The sequence below is a fragment of the Geotrypetes seraphini genome, chromosome 16 (genome assembly GCF_902459505.1).
Source record: "Geotrypetes seraphini chromosome 16, aGeoSer1.1, whole genome shotgun sequence".
In the NCBI taxonomy this organism is placed as follows: Eukaryota; Metazoa; Chordata; class Amphibia; order Gymnophiona; family Dermophiidae; genus Geotrypetes; species Geotrypetes seraphini.
The window spans coordinates 47785736-47806314 of record NC_047099.1 but is presented as its reverse complement, the minus strand read 5'-3'; the positions used below and the strand labels follow the sequence as shown (position 1 = coordinate 47806314).

The window sequence follows — 20579 nt, the reverse complement described above, 5'->3', positions numbered from 1 at the left end:
GTACAACTAAGGATTTGTACCTAGGGTTACCACCCCATTATGCCCTAATCCCACCCCCAATCCTAAACTAGCCCCATTCCCAGTCCCACTCCCCCCCCCCCCCGCATGCTCTAGTAGTCGGGCAGGAGGGCATCGGTGTATGTGCAGATGCCTGACGCGATTGTGAGAAGCTTTTCAAAACCCGGAGAAAGTGCTGGGTTTTGAAAAGCCATCTGGACCCCTGGACATGTGGTAACCCTAATTGTACCAATAATCTAAAGGAGGAACCCCAGCTCATCTAGAGCCGATCCAGTCCTGGGTTTCTCCATTCCCTCCACCATCTCACTGCTTCAATCTGAACCTGGGTGAGGCCTTGAAACAGCTCCACTCAGGACCTTATTCTTGGCTGTGGATGTCATAGCAAAGTGTCCCTGTGAAAGAAAAGGTTAAAATGTTGACTTGATGTAGACGTTTCTTAGCTTCCACCCAAAGAACACAAATAACAGCACTTCCTAATGGACTCACCCCATGGAGCGTTCTTCCTTATCTTAATCTCTGACCTTAGTTGGGAGAAAGAGGTTGTGATCCTTGACCACTGTAGTGAGTTAAACATCCCATTCCTGATCTCTCTCCCCCCCCCTCCCTCTCTGTCTGTTGTCTACCCAATGACCCTCATATATAGGGTTACCAGATGTCCACGTGTACAGACAGACTTTCCAAAACCCGGCAGTTTGTCTAGGTTTTGGAAACTCCCGAGCCCCAGCCGCGTCCGGACGGCCTCTGAGCAAGCGCGGAAGACATCACACGCCATGCGTGCTCGGAGGCTTTCTGGACATGGCCCGGAGGTCAGGAATGAAGAGATGAGGTTTTGAGGTGGCAGGGCCAGGGGTGGAATAGGGCAGATCTGGAAGTGGACCAAGGCAGGGCCATGCATCCAGGATTTTACTTTGTGAAATATAAAGTGTAGTTACTTACCTAAAACGTAGGTTCTCCGTGGACAGCAGGATAGTCAGCCAACACCCATATGTGGCTGACTCATCCTGCTTGTCCTAGGAGAACAACCCTACTCTTATACGTTCTCAGACCTCTCCTCTCTCACTCTGACATCAGCTCTGTAATGTTCCTAGAATCTATTCTGAGTTGAATTTGGGTGCCTGGCTTCTCTTCAAACCTTAGCTACTACAAACTAGTCTCCCTGAATCCTTGCTGCCAGTTTCATCGCTTTTATGTCTCTCTGCTCTGGCGGTCCTTCACTCCATGGGCCTTGATTGAATGCATCGCTGAATGGGTAGGTCTTTAATCTGTCAAGGGAGGATTCAAGTCTTAGATGCGAGGGGAGCCTATTCCAGAGGAATGGTCCAGTTACTGAAAAGATTTGATGGCGGGTGGAGTCATAGGTAACGTGGCGGGTTTTCAGGATCACCAAAAGGATTTTGTTGAGAGGAGTGAAGAACCCAGGAGGGAAGATAGGGGATGGAGGTAGCAGTCGAGAAAAGCAGGCATGTGGGTCTGGAAGCCAGCATGCAGATTTTAAGACTGGTTTAAAGACCTTCTTATTTAAAGATGCTTTCGATTGAACTTAGACCATCCCTTTTCATCTCTCCTTTTTTTTTTTTTTTTACCGCAAGTAAGTATTTGCTTTTACAATGCTACCTTATCCCTCTCGTTCTATCCCCTCCCCACTTTCTCCTTCTCATCTAAATTATGTAACTTCTCCCCTCCTTCCCCTATTACCCTCACCTTCTAGTTTGTCTAGTCCATGTCATTTACGTTCACTTCGTTTTATAAATTGTTAACCGGCCAGACATTTGCTTGATGGTCAGGATATTAAAAACTAATAAACTTGGAAACTTGGGCCCCTGTGATCATTTCATAGCGTCTGAGAACAGGATGTGCCAGCGTAGACCTTGTTTTGAAATGCATGGACAGGTACGTACAGCTACATTCAGCATAAACAGTTTAGAAACAAACGTCTATAACATCAATGGGTCCCAAACAGCATTTAAATGCTTGTATGCTGGCATGAAAATGTTATGTTGTGAAAAAAACAACATAAATGTTTATCCGAGTCATTTTAGAAACATAGATGCTCGGGTTTCCTGGGCTGTCACAGAGCCCGATATCCCTTGTCAGTTTGGCTCTCAGGGAAAGCATCAAACACTAAGGTGTATTAAAAACATAAGAATAGCCTTACTGGGTCGGACCAATGGTCCATCAAGCCCAGAAGCCCAGTTTCCACGTGGCCAATCCAGGTCACTAATACCTGGCCAAAATCCAAGGAGTAGCAACAGTCCATGCAAGCAGAGGCTTCCCCCATGTCTTAATAACAGACTATGGACTTTTCCTCCAGGAATTTGTCCAAACCTTTCTTAAAACCAGCTACGCTATTCGCTCTTACCACATCCTCTGGCAACGCGTTCCAGAGCTCAACTATTCTCCGAGTGAAAGAAAATTTCCTCCTATTGGTTTTAAAAGTATTTGCCTGTAACTTCATCGAGTGTCCCCTAGTCTTCGTAATGTTTGAGGAAGTGAAAAATTGATCCGCTTGTGACCTCCTCTAATCCCTTGTAGTGAAGCACGTTTCTGAAACGTGGACATCCCAGGTAGCATATCCCAATGTTGATTTGATAGGACGTAGACATTCATTCCCTTTTGAAATTTGGGAATGAATGTTCATGTTTTAGGCCAGGGGTCCTGAAACCTAGTCCCTGAGGTCTGCAAACCAACCATGGTTAAATAAAGCATGCTCGGTCTTCCTTCCCTTCAGGCCCCATCCATTTGTTAAAATATTGCATTGTATGAAAACCAACACATGGTGCAGTTGATTGTCAGCCATGAAGGAAAAAGAAGGCGTGAAATTGTACCCCAGGATAGGGGTGGAAACAACTGAAGTCTATGTGGTTCAGGTTGTGTCATATTGTCACAGACTAGTGGATTATTCTAGCACAGGTGTTGACCGATGTGTTTCTCAACGCGTTTCTGCTATACAATAGATGTGTACATTGGTGTCTTTGAGAGGGGGGAGGGAGAAATCCTGTTATTTAAAGTATAGCATGTGAGCTGGATATTATTTTCATTCCTACCTCTTTAGGGACCTTGGTTTTAACTTAGCCACTATCTTAAAATTCTGTACGTGTCAAGAATCAGACCAACCAGCCGCAGACTGGCTGCTCATGAAGAAAACCACAGAAATACGGGCAGGGGGCCAGGCCGCCTGGGTCTATTATCTTGTCAGAGTCTAAAGGGAGCAAACCACACGGGCCTTGATTTATGGCCTGGAGCCTTCGATTCTACCTCCTTGGTTGGTCAGACAAAAGGGATTAATCATGGAGATAAATCAGGGGATGGGTGCACACCTGTCAAATCTCAGAGGACGAGAGCCAGAGGCATAGGGACGCGGGATCGGAATTGAACTCAGACAAAGTGGCACAGAAATTCAGCGGATGGGGATAGAGGCCAAGGGATACCGCCTTCTACCCTGATGAGTCAACCAGTTCCAGGTCTTTGGAGGAGGGGTGCAAGCTACCCATATTTTGGGGTTTACCGCCATCTACTAAGAATAGTAGCATTTGCAAGTCCAGAGGTAGAAAAAGAAGTGAGGGTGTAAAACCAGGACCAGATCCACCTTTCCATGCAACATGGAGCAAGTTGGTGTAGCCTGGCTATACAGGTGTCTTCTGCAGTTATCACCAGGGACCTTCGGCACAGGTGGGTTGAGATCCCATTTGGACCTGCATGAAATCTCCCAGGCCCCCTCCCCAACTCAGCCTCCTTGTGAAAACAGATCGGCGTGCCACCTGCCTGCATTGATCTTTTCACAACATAACATTTTCATGCCGTTTAGGATCCATTGATTTTGTAAACATTTATGTTTCTAAAATTGATTGCTCGTGCTGAACGTAGCTGTACGTAACTATCCATTTCGCCATGCATTTCAAAACAAGGTCTACGCTGGTGCTATGAGATGCTATGAAATGATCACAGGGGCCCCATAAATTTGATCACATCACCCCACTATTAAAATCTGCATGCTAGCTTATGATCACACACAGACTGGTATACAATACCTCCATCTCATTAGATTCCAAGCCTTGTTAAGATACTGCATTTAAATCCATCATCTTTACATGGTGCCCTTGCCCTCTCCAATGCCAACACAGATAAGTAGCCATAAGGGTATAAAGATTGAACAGGTAAGGTGACATCTTGCCACCTTACCTGTTCAACCATTAAGGCAAAACCATCTTCAGAAAAGCAAATTTGGAAGAGGGCGTTGGCTTCAAAGTTGTGGCCAAAATACAAACAACCTACGCTATGCAGATGATACAACGCTCACCAGCAGCAAAGACGACAAGCTGTATCTACTGAGAGAAGTCAAAGCCAAAACTGAACATAAACAAGACGAAGATCATGAACACTGAAAATGATAGAGATTTTGAGCTTGACGGTGATAGAAGTTGTAAAGGATTTCAATCTCCTGGGCTCTTTCGTAAACAAAGAAGCAACTAGCAGGGAAGAAATACTCGCTCTTCAATGAAGGCTCTCGACAAAGTATTCAAAAGCAAGGAAATAACACTCCAAACGAAGATCAGACTTGTCCACGCCCTCATTTTCTCAGTGGTCAATTATGGATGCAAAAACAGGACACTACGGAAACAAGACAGAAAGAAGATTGACTCATTTGAGCTTTGGTACTGGAGAATGATTTTATGCCAGAAGAACTAACAACAAATCGATTCTGGAAGAGATCAAACCGGTTATGTCACTCGAAGCCCAAGTGATGAAGTTACGACTCTTATTTTGGTCATACCATCAGAAGAGAGAGATCACTGGAGAAGGACATCACGTTTGGGAAGATCAAAGGAACCAGGAAAAGAGGGTTGGACACGCTGAAAACAACCATCACCCAATTCTCCAGTCCTAGAAGTGACCGTTTCTGTACCTAGGTCCATCCGCTGAGCCCTCCAGTCCTAGAAGCGATAAGTTCTGTATCCCTGTGGCCATCCCCTGAGCTCCCCAGTCCTAGAAGATAGTAGGTTCTATATTTTCCTACCATGCCCTTCAAATATATTTTTTTAAGTAAAGTTACTTACAACTGTGGAAAGACAGTTTAATGCAATGCTGGGTGGATGGTGAGAACGAGACCTCTGCCCCTGAATTTTTCCCAGTCACTTCCGGCTTCTTACTCCCCCAGATAATAAAGCATTTCTCTGTTTTTACATGAAAATCCCCAGGAGGCTTTTCCAAAGCTTCTTAAAAAAAGAGGATGTTGAAGGCGCAGCTCCTGCTCTTCAAGCTTTAGTGCGTTCTGTGGCGCTCTGCTTCATGGATTTCTTTTCTGTGCTCAGATTGGGAGTCCTGGTTCCATTTCAAGCATCTTAACAGCAAATGGTCTCCCCTAAACCCTTGTGCAGCCACCTCTAGCACAGGGAATAGCAGAAGTCCTCAACAGCTTTTGTTGTGTGGGAGTGGGTGGAAAGATATACCCACCCCCACTGCCCCTCACCCCGTCCGCTAGGCCAACAGTTTGGGCGTCAGCATCTCTGGAATTGCTTTCATGGTGGTGAAAAGATGTTTTCAGAAATGGAATGGTCCTTTAATATGGGAGTTGGCGGTTTTGGCGGCAGTGACAAAGGCATAGAAGTAGGAAACACAGATCATAGAAATGAGACAAGAGGTGACAGGGAGAGGATGCACAGATTCATTTAAAAAAATAAAAATCACATCCCGACACCTGAACTTCCTGAGGAAAGACCAGATTAAACAGATTTCATCAGAAATAAAGAATGACATGGGGACAAATTTTTCCCCGACCCCCGCTCCATTCCTGCAAGTTCCGTCCTCATCTGCGCAAACCTCAAACACTTTAAAATCATAAGTGTTCGAGGCTTGTGCAGTTAAGGCAAAGCTTACAGGAATGGGACAGGCAAATTGAGTTATTGCGGGAACGGGGACAAATTTCACTGAACAAAACATTCAGAACCGAAAGTGAACACATTAAAACAGTACAAAAACACTCCAACAAACATTAAACCATGAACCAAATGAAAACAACACAAAAAGAAACCAGAAATCACAGGTAGGAAATGCATTTGCTCACAACTATTACGGACATATCTATAGCACCTACACGGAGGCTCAGACTGTCTTCTGTCAATCTACATCCACGGCAGAGCTATACCTAGCTATGGTTCTACCCTGTGCGAGTCACCCAGAAGCATCCTCTCCACTTCGCCACCATCAACAAGAGGAATTTTTGCAACTGGAAATGCAAAGCCGGCTTGGGCACATTTCAGGCCTAGGCCTGTTTCAAGGGCAAAGAGGCCCAATGGAGGGGAAGCCTCAGAAAAAAGCCTTAAACTCAAGGCAGCTCAGCGGTGGAGGGATATCAAGAAAAACAAGGAGTGGCTCAGGAAAGCCCAGAAGTCCCATTTCTGGTGTGGAGATTTTCTCCGTGTCATAAGCTGGTTCTGGATTCCCCTCCTCCCTAGGGATGAGTTTGCTTTTGGCATACAGTCCAAACATGGAGTTACCAGCCACGTGGTGTCACAACATGGTGACAATGTCCCCTAGGATGCTCTCTATTAGAGAATGCAGGGTGCCACTACCCCGGCTGCTCACCTCCCTCGCTACGCCACTGTTTCAAAGCACGTAGACACATAGAAACTTATGGCACTTTGTGTGTCTAAGTGGTTTGAAAATGAGACTTTTAATCTCCCTGTGCTTCAGTTCTAATCCTCATATGCTCAAAACCTACTGTGGCATTCAAGCATTGTAGCTTCCAACGCACAAAAGGGGCTCTGCACGCTCTTTTCCGTACCTCGTAGCAGCCTCCCAGAATACTGTGGAAATGTAGTACAGCGAGCTCATTAATATTAAAATGAGCCCTCCGGGCGATGCCCAGACAAATGAAACGCTCCAAAGTTACCGGCAGGTAGCATTGAACCCAATATATACCTGTGTTTAAGGTGCATCATATGTGCATTCATTAAAAGCATATCGGCAGGTCTGCGACTGCTGATTATATGAGAGATGGACGTTAATAGGGTTGGGGGCACCATATAACATGCACATTTTAACAGTCTCGTGCGCATTCGTTGGAAGTATATACCGGCAGGTCTGGAGCTGTCGATTGCGTATGTCCTGCCAAAGTATATAGGAAAAAAAAGCATATATATGTATATCTTGCATTTTCACATTTGCATGGTGTGTTGGCAGCTTTCCACTCCTCCCATGCGTGCCTGAGACGTAGCTTTTTCTCGCGCATGCGCACATGTTCTGCGCAAGTGTCAGGTCGCTTTCTCCAATGATTGATCTGACGGAATTTCTGTGAACTTCAAATGCATGCAAAGTTTTTTGAGCATGGTTCCATCATTTAGAAATTGGAAAATTTACCGGCTTTTAACGGGAATGTTTGCGCATCGGGCCCTGAATATATGTGGTCTCAGCATGAGTCACTTTTTCTCCCTGTCCTTCAGTCCTAATCCCCGGCTCTGTCACTGTGTGAGTCCTTCGTAGGGAGAAAGGGGGGGGGAGAGAGAGTCCCTTTCTTTCTGGGTTCCTCTGATACATTCTCTGCTCTGGCATGCATTGGGAAATTCTAGGACTGTGAGAATTTATAAGCGGAATCTCCAGTGCTGCTTAGCGCCTGGAAATGGAACGGGGTCAGAGAGGGCTGCGTTCCCAGATTAACCAATCCCAGTCTCTCGGTGACATTTCTAAAGCTCTTTTATTGCAGGAACAGATTGAATGAAAGGGCTTTAAGTGTCCTTGACAAACCTTCTCCCCCCTGGAATCCCTTCGATTTTGAGAACCAAACTTAAGTGCCATCCCTCTCAAATGACATCAAATATTAAAATTTATGCACATAACGAGGATAATTTTATAAGCTGGGCACCACATCTGTGCCTTTGTTTTGCCTCACCCAACCTGTTGCGATCGTGGCTAAAATATGTCTGTGTAGGTCTCCAAATGCTTGGGGTCTAAATGTACATGTGAAATACACATGTGTTCACGGATTTTGTAATATTCTCAGAAATCACAGCTCTTAAACTAATTAAAACGTGTAAAAAAATTTTTTGAAACAATAACTTATTTGTGAATAGCTCAGACCCTGCTACCCAAACTGAGGTTAATTAGGGGACCATCATAGCATTCACCGTCCCCTATTACCATTCAATTCCAGAATCAATACAGCCTCAATAAAACAAAACAAAAAATCAAAAACAATCAAGAAAATTTTTTTTAAGAAATATAATGAATAATTTATCTGGAAAAGGAGAATTGGTATCTGATGTTAAACCTCAGAAGTAAGAAAGTGACGTGTGCCAGTGAGATTCATTCAAGCATTATTACACCAGTCTGTTATCCCCGTCCCCCCGACTCGAGTTTCAAGTCTTCGTCAGGGAGGTACACTGAAAATAGCTCTCCATATCGGATAGGCACCAGAGACAGGGCTAACGGATTTTGTAAACCATGCATGTCATTTTGACGCTCCTACACTCACCCAAACTCCTCCCTGAACGCTCCTCCGCACAGATCACATGAAAGTTCTTTGAGTTTTGTCCAGTCGTCAGAATCTACTGTAAACACTCCTTGCCACCCAGAATTGGAGAATCAGCCAGCTCCCTCTCTCCTTCCTCCCTAGACCACCCTACAGGGTCCCTGAAGATGGTGTGCCTTCCATCACTTGGGGAGAAGGGTACCCTAGAATGATCTCAGGATTGGCGTCTATACTCAGCTTGTGCCCTTCTAGGGAAGAACTCTCTGTCCTAAGCCCCCCCCCCCCCCCCCCCCCATTGTGAGAGTGTCAGCGGATCATATTACGATCTCTCACTGCTCTGGTACTCAGAGAGGTTTGGAGTAGAGGTCTGCACGGGAACGGGGATCGCGGGAATCCTGCGGGTCCTGCAGGAATCCCCCCCCCTAACACACGGGACTCCCACGGGGACCTCCCTCTGGCCCACGGGACTCCCACAGGGATGGAAGGCTTTGGAAGCAGGGTTCGTCCATATAATATAATGGACACGTCAGCCTTAGTAAAAGAGGGGGTTTATAAAAGTTAATTACCTGAACAGAAAACAAAAAAAGGGTTCCACCAAAGAGATTCCACAAGGAAAACAGCAACGCAAACACAAAGGAAACTGTGGAATTGATGATCCTGTCAGAAGTAATTGCTGCTTTTTATGAGGACGGGCGGGGATGGAGGTAATTCCTTGTGGGGATGGGTGGGGACGGAGAGGATCCTGGTGGGGACGGGCGGGGATGGGTGGGATTTCTGTCCCCGCGCAACTCTCTAGTTTGGAGGACTCCCTTTGGGCAGACCTGTTCCTATATAAAGCAAAGCCACCCTAGTGTGACCTACAGTCCTCAGATGAACCTGGAATGATATTTCTCATATTCCGATCTGCTTTAGTGCTAGGAATTATTAAAAAAAAGAGATGGTTAACAAGACTACGAATGTTATAATGCCCCTGTATCACTCCGTGGTGCGGCCTCACCTTGAGTATTGCATTCAATTCTGGTCTCCTTAACTCAAGAAAGATATAGCGGCACTGGAAAAGGTTCAAAGAAGAGCAACCAAGATGATAAAGGGAATGAAACTCCTCTCATATGAGTAGAGTAGAATGGGTACAAGTGGATCAATTTTTCACTCCGTCAAAAATTACAGACTAGGGGACACTCGATGAAGTTACAGGGAAATACTTTTAAAACCAATAGGAGGAAGTATTTTTTTCACTCAGAGAATAGTTAAGCTCTGTAATGTGTTGCCAGAGGTTGTGGTAAGAGCGGATAGAATAGCTGGTTTTAAGAAAGGTTTGGACAAGTTCCTGGAGGAAAAGTCCATAGTCTGTTATTGGGACAGACATGGGGGAAGTCACTGCTTGCCCATGGAATATTGCTACTCCTTGGGTTTTGGCCAGGAACTAGTGTCTGATCCAGTAAGGCTATTCTTATGTTCTTATGTCCTGAACTAATGCCAGGGGTTCTCCTCACTGAGCTCCAGAAAGAACTGAGGCAGGTATAAAAACCAATCTAGGAGTCCAATGCAGACTTGCTGGAGTTACTGTCCTGGGCTGGCCTTACAGGGAAAGGAGATGAAATTTAATATACCACTTTTCTGTGGTTACAATCAAAGTGGTTTAACAGGTATTTATTTTGTACCCGGGGCAGTGGAGGGTTAGTGATAGAACGACTCCAAGCCAGTGCTCCCTGTGACACATCCACACAGACCCCCCAACCTCACCCACTGCCAGCTAGCACCTCTCTGGCAACCCCACACTGAGACCCCAAGTCCATCTCCAAGGAAACAGATTCCCTTGGGGGCAGCCTCCTTCTCTGCCTTCTATGCACTGACCACAATGACAGGAGCTGAGCACGGGAAAACTCATCACAAATGTAAATGAGTCCCACTAAGAAATCTTACAACTTTTAATTTCAAATATTCTTCACATAAACTCAACCTCTCACATCAACACCTATAAAGGCTGCCAGGGACTCCGTTTTGCAAAGCAACCCTTTGGGATAGTTTGGAATCAGACTGGCTTTTATTTCAAGAGCGCAAAGCTGGTTTTCCCAACGTTTCAGTCAAAGCCCTACTGCCTCTCAAATTCTTCTAAACCCATCCAGACATGTCCGGACAAGTCATTTCTGTCAAAATCACAGAGAAATGGAGGAACAAGCAAAGGTTTTAAAACCAGAGTCAACTTCAGAAAAATATTAGCGGAGAGCCTTGGATTTCGCAAATACCTTTCAGGTATTTGACCAAATTCTGAACATTATGCAAAAGTCTGACCCAAAAAATTCCAAAAATATTCTAGATTTTTTAGAACATTGGAGATTCCTTTTACAAAGCAGCTCGTGGGAATTGACATTCAGTGCATGTGAATCAGTAAGCACCTCTTGGTAAACGGAGTCAATATTTTATGTGGCACAGTGGTTAGAGCTACAGCCCCCACACCCTGAGGTTGAGGATTCAAATCCCACACTGCTCCCTGTGATCCTGGGCAAGTCACTTAATCCCCCCTTTGCCCCAGGTGCATTAGGTAGATTGTGAGCCCACCCGACAGACAGGAAACAAAAGCTTGAACACCTGAATATGTTCATGAAAACCATTCTGAGCTCCCCTTGGAGAACGGTATAGAAAATTGAATTCAGCCTCTGATAGCCAGAGCTGCTATTGTGACATCATAATCCCTCATTCCACCAATGCCTAAGAGCCGACCTCATGAGTGATGTCACAATGGCTTGATTGTCCTTCTAGAGTGGTGCAGCCTCAGCACCCTGAGGTTGTAGGTTCAAACCCACGCTGCTCCTTGTGATGTCACCTAATCCCCTCCATTGCACCAGGTGCATTAGATAGATTGTGAGACAATGGGACAGACAGGGAAAAATACTTGAGTACCTGAATGTAAACCACTTAGGCGATAAGTAATATAAAAATAAATAAATTATATACATATATATGGAGGATAGAAATGGGCAGACAGAAAATCTGCGGAGATTTGTTTTCATTTGGTCATTTGCTGAAAATAGCGTGCACACTTTGGAAATAAGGTGCAATGCGTGGAGAGTGTGCACTATTTCAGAAAAAGGGTGTTCTCATTATCCGATAGAGTGTTCATGTGCGCACAACTTTGCATCCCTAAGTGTGGAGTGAATCTCTTGTCCATTTTCATCTTCCCCATTCCCCAATTTTGGCTGTAAGGTTGCTATTCAAAGAGGTCCCGCTTTGCCATTGCCAACAGAGGCCAAGTTAAGAGACTCCGTGATGTTGGGGATCCCACCGTGATCTTCCAAATCCTCTACCTCCACCCTGATGCACCCAACAGAGGTCCAGAAAGCAACAGACTGCACTGAAATGTGAGCTGGTAAGCCCAGCACCAACCCATTATCATCTGGTGTGGACCTGGAAGTTGGGTTGGTGAACCTGGAGGAATATTGTACAAGATCAGGGTAACTCTTCTCTTGGCTGGTGGCTCAAGTCAACTTTTACTAACCTCAATTACAGCATCCGAAATGAACGCCCCTTGGTTTCTCCATCTAATCATGTGACTGATTTTCATCACCAACTCCTCTAGCACTCTGAGGTCATCAGTTACAGTGTATTATGGGAGGTTAGAACTAGCCAAAACCAAGATGGCCGTCCTCCTTTCCTCATTGTGTTTCTCTTTAAAATATACTAATGTTTCATCTCTTCTCTCTCTTACTATACACAAGTCATTAAAAATGATTAAACTGACCTATGACAAGGGAAAGACTATAATTTATTCTAGCAATACAAAGAAGCAATGGAAAGGCAAAAAACCAGCAACCAAGATTCTAGAAAAAGTGGGAGCATAATGCAAGTCATCAGTGAAATCACTAGGAAACAAAATGGCTGCCTCCATGTTGGCTATCTTGGATATTAACAGGTCACTTAAATTCATGGAAGGTGGCTAGTCAGTCAGTCAACAGCTATTGAGGATCAAACTCCAGCTCAGTCAAAGGGGCTCCATCAAAGGCCTGGAAACTTTAGAACCAACATTTTTGTGTGTGTTTGCTTGCATTGAAATACTGGTTTTCTCTTTGGTTTCAGGGCATGGCACTGTAGGACCCATCTCTATCAGCCCTTTATTCCCAGCATGGGGTATTAGCAGTTAGGTAGGAACAAGGCTCCGATGGCCAAAGAAATTCCCAAAACTTACATGGAAATAAAATGAACCATTTCAGTTGCTACTAAGGGAAAGGCTGCCTGAACTTGGTCAGTACGTTGATGGTAAAGCCTTCTAAATTAGGTCAGGGATGGGCTGCGCCCAGCAAACTGCTGTCCCTGCTTTTCCCACTTTTCCACAGAGAGGGATTAGTGTCACTTCTGCTTTAAGACGCAGAATAGGGAGTGGCAGCTCCCAGTAGCAAGAGGTCCAAAAGAAGTACACTTTATGCTTTAAAGTGTAATGAGATTTATTGGAAAGCATTCGAGTGGATGAGCACAGCAACCATGCAACTTTCGCAAAGCTGTCCAAGCTCCTTCCTCCTTTCAAAGTTTGGAATTAAGCTAGGGATTTATTTGTAAGATATGGGGGGTGGGGGGGGGGGTAATTCATGCCATTACCTGTCTGAGCCCTTGGGAGCCCTTGAAGAACAAAGATCAGGAAGAGCAGAGGATTCCCGAAACTCTGGCAGCATCTTGGACACTTTTCCATCTCCCCAGGATCCGAGACCAGGGATCAAGCGCTTCAGATCCTATTTGGTGTGTCCAGTCCTTCTAGGCGTGATGCAGCCATGGGATAATGGAAGGAAGAGATGGAGGGGGTTATTCCCAGTCTCTTGGCGTCTGTTCTCCTGGTTCAGACTTGAAAGATCTGTAGCACTCTTGCGCTCTCTTTCTCCCTCTCTGACACTGGGGATCTCCTGCCCAGACTCTCCCCCTTCTCTTGTGCTTGTGTCAGATGTGTTGAGAGTTCTCTTTGTGTGCACAAGCCTCTCTCTCTCTGCCTTTCCCAGGCTCTGCACCCTCCCCTGGAAATTGGTTCACTTCAGGTCCCTGAGGGACTTTGCCGTTATGATGTTCCTTCTCCGTTCCTTGCCCTCCTTCCCTCCCTCCTCCCCTCTCCTTTTCTATCCCTCCCCTCTATACACACACACACACACACACACACAGAAAATTTGTGTCAGACTGTGGACTGGGAGCTTTATGATTTGTAACCAAACCCTGGGCATTGCCGTCCCATGAGGAAACATGTTCTGCATCATAAATCCTTCTAGACAGACCCTGCTTCACCCGAGGCAGGTCTCTTCAGGTAGCAGGTGGAGGAGGGGGAGGAGGGGACCCCCTTGTCCTGTCAGGGGATACCATTTAGGGAAATGCATTCCAGTGCCTTAAAAACCGACAGGAGTTTGGTTACGAGATACATGTATAAGTGCAACTAAGTGTGTGTGTGTCTGTGTATTCACACACATTAAAACAAAAGCACCCAGAAACAAGATTTCCCTGTAATCCTCAGGTAATCCAGGGAGTGCAGCCTTTCACCACAAAAGACAGCCCTTGACATCTCTGACATGAAAGGTCATTTCAGCTATGTATGTGCTACAAGTAATTCGCACAGTCTGAGAGAAATGACTTTCCCACCAAAATTCAAATTGGTGTCCGAAGGACTTTCCTGCCTTATTCACCTCAAGGCCCAACCAATCGGGTTTGAGGACCTAATATATAAAGACAAACTGCTGGCCTGACAGCAAACCCTGAAGAAAGCCACAGCATGATGGCTGAAACATCGGTTCTACCTGACAAGACCCGGAAACCTGCATCAGGAAATGTTTCTTTCATTCAAAAGACAACTCTAGCTAAAAGGAATAGAGGAATGGTCTTGTGGTTAGAGCGGCTGCCTCAGCACCTCTCCTTGTGACCCTGGGCAAGTCACTTAACCCCACCCCCATTGCTCCAGGTACCATAGGTAGATTGCAAGCCCACTGGGCCAGATAGGAAAAATACTATGGATGATATTTCAAATGCCAATAAGCATAAAAATTCACAGTCTAGATAATTCATGATGCCATAATTCATGTGAAAGCCAGGTGTAACCAAATGGGAAACCCAAAGGAGCAGGAAGAACCACCAAATCAAATTAAAATGAACTGGCAGAACCAGAAACACCTGCTTGGCCCATAATCAGTGCCATGAACAGAGTGATCCCACTACTGCCACCAACGCTCCATGGAACTCTGTTCAGTCCTTAAAAGGAGCATACTCAGATAGCACTGGAAATGTAAGGATTTTCCAGTGGTGTGTGCATCAGATTGAAAATTGGCTGATTTAAAAAGAGGACCATGGCCTTCATCTCTAACACTGAAAAGAAGTCACTTCCTCCGTAGCTGTGTTTTATCAGCTTCCTCAGTGCTGGGGATGCAGCTGCATCTTACATATGGATTTCATTTTCTTTCTGATTAATTTCCAGGGAGGAACAAGATAAATTCTTCTATCCCCCTCGCGGACCACAGGTGCATCTTGGAAAAACATATTTGCAGGAGAAAAAGAAAGAGCCATTTTAGGAATACTACATTTTTAAGTGTGAGAAGACTCAGAATAATTCAAATGCCTCTTCAGGGTGAGGGATGGAATGCTGCCTCCATGAAATGAGGTTTTCGCTGAATGGGTATCTGTGGTTGTCCCCAGCACAACTAGGACTCCTGAGATAGCAGCCTTCCTCCGTCCCAGGCTTGACCGCTCCGAGCTAGGCCACACACATTCAGAGATAAGCAGAGACCGGAGCTCAGGCCATCCCCACTCCTGAAAAAGGAGGACGGACTGAGACATATGGATTATAGTTCCAATGAAAGCAATGGAAGTAAAATCCGGATGTCTTAATCCGTTCTCCTTATTCTGGAGCCATGTGGTAACTCTACCAATAGATCAAGGAATAAGATAGCCTTTTGGGATGGCTGAGAAGAGAAGATTGACCCCAGGGAAGATTTGGATAAAAGAACAACACCATGTTACACATGCCCACACACACTTCAGTCACTGAATGCAGTGTCCAGAGATTTCTCCATGGAAAGAGCTTAGGCCTAGGATGGCTGCCTGAGACAGCTCATTCCTTCCTGGCTGATGCAGTCCTGGTTTTGTCTCACTTCATGCTGGGCCTTGTAGTTCCTGCTTAGTTTATTTGGAGTTCTTGAATCTTGCTACTTTGGGTTTTTGCCAGGTACTAGTGACCTGAATTTGCCACCGTGAGGATGGACCGTTGGTCTGACCCAGTAACTCCGGTCTCACAAATCGAAGCGCTCTTCCTCTGCATCCTTCATGTAGAAAATATGGCACCTCAGCATTCTTCAAGCGTTTGAAAGAACTGCTCATAATTGATTAAAGTGGGAGGGATGAACCAATGTTCTGTTGATGCGTTCTCTATATAAGAAGATATATTTTATCTGTTCATGTGAATAGTTTTCATTCTCTGTCCTATAACCGTAACCCACCTGGGTGTTAGGCCTCATGGTTAGCTTTTCTGTCATTACAGGGAATACCTCTGGCATACCTATGTGCTCCTGGTGATGTTGCCGTGGGTCCTACATTAGGGAAGGCTCTTGGTAGAGTTCTGCTTGGTTATTTAAGATTCCAAAAGAGTATTTGATCTGGAGAGGTTTCCTTTCATAAGACTTCTCTGCCAGTTTGTCCTAACATAAAGGTTTCAGATGTTGTCTTGATAATATCTGGACTGGCAGGACAGAAATGAGTTTAAATAAATGTCTCTCCTCCAGCTCACTTTCTTGCAGTTTATAGAGGTTGGCTGTGTTTGACTTTGCTTTCAAATTTCTTACTATCTTAAATAGATCCCCCTCACCCCTCAATATGCAGCAGCACCGAGCCATGACAGGACCACAGCCCCATCTAGGGTGGCAGGTCTGTAGGGAGAAGGGACAGGATTCAGAATCCGGCACTGATGTATTTGAGTGGAGAGGCCCAGGGAGATTACAAGTGACCATCCCTCAGATTGCATAATAAAAGGCAGGGACAGAGCCGGGGATTAGAACCGAGACAAAGTAAGTTACCTGAGGTTACACACAGATTGGCAGGGACAGAGCCGGGGATTAGAGCTGAGACACAGGGAGACAAAGAGACTCACCCTGAGGCCACACACAGAGAAGCAGTGACAGAGCCCAGGATTAGAACTGAGACAGAGTAAGTTATCCAAGTTTACCCACAGAGAGGCAGGGACAGAGCCGGGGATTAGAACTGAGATGTAGAGAGGTTAATTTTATTTAACATAATGTGACCATATCCTGAATCTATTCTGCATATTTAAAGAAGTCAGCATGTACAAGGTAAATTACAACATTGAAAAAGTGTGTAATATTACTTAATTATCTCATGACATATTTGTATCATAATACATAATAGCTAACCATCTTCTCAGATCAAATCTGCCATTATACATCCAGCCAGCAAAATTAGTCAGAATATGACCACTAAATAGCCTTTAAAAAAACAAAACAGAGGTCTCAACTGAGGTTTCTGAAACCGCAAATAATCTATTTCCTGCCTTAAAAGTACTGCTAAAGAATTCCAGATCAAGGGGGCCTCATTTCCTGAACGTACCGAACTGACTTGCCTATGAAATAGACCCAATCTTCTCCCTCCCAGGACATGTTCCCTGTTCTGAAATGGGAGAATATCCCCACTGATCACTGGGCTACCATGTGACATCAGCTTCCCCTTTCCTCCTACCCATAAGATAACCTGCAATCTTATCACGTTATCTGCAGGGATTAAAACAAATTGCATATGCTCAGCAAATATAAAAAATATTCAACCATGTCTCCAAAAGATGGCACCAAAAATATTGGACAGGGAAAAGTTATAAAATCACAAGTTAAGCGGTTTACGTAGAGGTACTTCAATCATTTTGGACCCAACTGTCAAGTATTGAAGAGCTCCAAGCCCCTTTCTTGTGCATACAGTCATTCAACCAAAAAGACCTTAATCCAGCGAAAACACAGAGTGGTTTGCTGGAAGCAAGAAGTCGATACAGGAAGTGGTTGATAAAATTCAAACATGGCTGAACAAAGAACTTTTTTCCTTTCCCCAAACATGTGGCAATTTTGGTTCATCAAGAAGGACTGCCAAACCCATCTCTATACCAACACCACCTTCCCCCCCCCCAAAAAAAAAAAATAAATAAATAAACTGGACAACATTGGATTCAACAGATCTCACTGCCTCCAGTACATATACAACGATGGATTTCAACCAAAGCCACCTTTGGCAAAAGGACAACTGATCTCTGAATCTTTAACAGAGAGATGGATCAAATGATGCCCAGAGAAAATCTCAGCGGCCCTCAAATCCCAATATGCCCTTTCCTGCAAACAAGGGAGGGCAAAAGATTTTTTGCTAAGATCTTGGGTCCGATAAAACTTTGCAGATTCACAAGCTGTGAAGCTTGTAGAGTCCCAAACTCCTTGTGGTTTTAAAAAGCTCCCAGAAGCCGTTATTCCCACTCGAATCCATTCAGTTAAAAAAAAATAACAAAAAAAAAACTTTCACTTGTATTGGATTTCCAATTTATACAAATTAAATCGCTTTCTCCACTGTCCAATGGGAGAAAGCTCCACTCTTAATCTTAGCATCCAGAGGGTCATGTACAGAGTCAGTGACAAAGCCGGGGAAGTGAGGTACAGGAGATGCAGGGACTCACCCTGAAGTTACACACAGTCAGTGACAGAGGCAGGGATTAGAACTCAGGTGCAGAGAGATACGGTAACTCACTCTGAAGTAACACAGAGAGTCGTTGACAGAACCAAGGATTAGAACGGAGGCACAGGGAGAAACATGATGGCAGATAAAGGCCGAATAGCCCATCCACTATCTCCTCTTCTCCCTAAGAGATACCACCTGCCTGCCCCACACTTTCTTGAATTCAGACAGTCTCTCTCTTCACCACTTCTACTGGGAAACTATTCCATGCATCTACCACCCTATCTGTAAAAAAAAAGTATTTCCTTAGATTACCCCTGAGGCTAACTTCATCCTATGCCCTCTCATTCCAGAGCGTTCTTTCAATTGAAAGAGACTCCGAGATTTAATGACAGAGCCGGGGATTAGGATTCACTGCTTTATTCTGGCCTTCTTTATAACTCCCCCAAAGAAGCTTTTCTGGTTCAGTACTTCTGTTTGATATAAAGGGCTCACTGATCTGTTAGGATCCCCAGATATTATAGCTTGGACGAATGTCCAGGAAGAAAAGAGCTGTTTATATTCTATTCAGTTTCTTGCCAAATGCTGAAATGGGAATCCATATCTGTCAGGCCCTGAATGAAGCGCATTAATCTATGAAAATTCTGCAGGGAGGGGAAGGGGTTTGGAGCAGAAATAATGCTATGATTGTTTAGATTTTTTTGACAAGTATGTCCCATGGGGTTTGTCAGGCAGGAGCCTATTGTAGTGTATAGTGTGTAACCCTGAAACACAGCGAGTGGCAGAGAAAGGGAACATAACTGTTTTGGGACATCTGGTTCAGACCTACCTGATTCACCAGTAGAATCTGGATTTTCTATAACTTTTGGTCATAGTGGAGAGAAAGTGGAATTCCAAGTTCGGGCTGTGTTCTTTCTATACTGGCTCTCATAAGTAAATAGGGCAGAGGACAGCAGCTGCAGTTGTCTGTGGTTTATTGAAAACCTTCTCCACGGCCCAATCTGAAGATCAGGTCTGGGCAGTGTACAGTCAGAAATAAATTAAAAATTCAGAAAAGAAGGCCCTATTTAACGGTCACACATCAGAATATCAATAAAATGTATGTTTATATACAGCTAGAAGTTGGTGGTCGGCCACAGGAGACAAACCCTCAAGATGATCCTTTGAATACCATATTGAAGAAATGAGTTTTTAATCGTTTCCAGAACTTCTTAAAAGGAATATCAGAATGGAGGGGGCAACAAAAAATTCCAGAAACAGGGGTCACAAAGAAAAAAAGCTCATTGACAGGTAAATTCATATAGTTGTATTCCTTGGGCTTGGGTTGGTCATTTAGCAATTGAAGTAGATGAGAAGTTGCATACGGAATGACTAGGTTTGACAAATAAGATGGAGCCCCATCATGTGATGCTCTGAAGCGAAACAAATATGGCAAAGCGATCGTGGTTTTTGGCACAGTACGGTACACAAGTGTGCTGTGTTCTGCAAGGTTCATACACATTGTAATGATGTTTTTGAAAGTCCTCAATAAAGGACGTTACAGTAATCTATTCATGACATAAGAAATACATATGTGAAGTGTGCAGAACGGCCAAATCAGGGTTGTTTTTTTTAATTGATTTTAGTTTACGGAGCACAGCAAAACCTTGCTTGATGACATTAGAAATCTGTAAGAAAAATGAGAGTTGAGAATCTAGGATGACACCCAGATATCTAAATGAATTTTTAACTAGTGTAACTGGCTTGCCTGAAAGTTTTGGGGTCTATACAGCTTGGACGTTTTGTCCGGTTATCCAACAACTTGAGAATAAGTGAAAGGTGGTTTTCATGTAACCAAGTAGTGATAAGAGTCTTGACAATGCTGAAAAGGTGATGCATCAGGGATAGCCAAAATAGTGCAACGTACCAGAAAAATATCATCGTCATAATGGCATGTGATGATTCCGCTATCTTGGACCAAAGTCACCAAGATGCTGAAGAAGATGGTAGCAAGAAGGACTCCTGGGGAGCCCCAAAGGTAACTGGATAAACGTCAGAGGAATTAGAGAATGAGATAAGATCAGTGAGGTCTGAGTGCAGCCGGGGTTCCCTTGATTAAAATCAGTACTTGGTAGTGTTATCAGTGGCAATTGTCACCTTATTAATGTATTCATAGCAGGTATTACTGTGATTTCAAGACAGGAAGTTGGGTGTTTTATTGCAATGCTGAGCACTCTCCAGGTGAGGGTTCTGCCATTCTTTTTCCTTCCCTGCACTCTGACACCAAGTGCATTACTCTGTGTGTTGAATCATTCCTTGGCCCAACTAATTGAGAAGCTCCAGCATGACCAGTAGAACAGAGAAACATGACGGCAGATAAAGGCCAAATGGCCCATCCATAGTAACCATCATCTCTTTCTCTCTCGGAGAGATCCCACTGGCCTATCCC

The 20579-nt window shown here is 44.5% G+C and overlaps 1 protein-coding gene across 2 annotated transcripts in view; it reads right to left on the bottom strand.

The window, feature by feature from the left end:
• The window catches only part of COL5A3 (collagen type V alpha 3 chain), a 93719-nt gene extending 80262 nt beyond the window's left edge, over positions 1-13457 (bottom strand). For both annotated transcript variants that reach the window (XM_033924511.1, XM_033924512.1), the window contains exon 1: positions 13073-13457. In XM_033924511.1, the coding sequence (XP_033780402.1) occupies positions 13073-13163 (91 nt within the window). In that variant the 5' untranslated portion in view covers positions 13164-13457. The remainder of the gene's footprint in view (positions 1-13072) is intronic.
• Positions 13458-20579: the final 7122 nt, after the last annotated feature.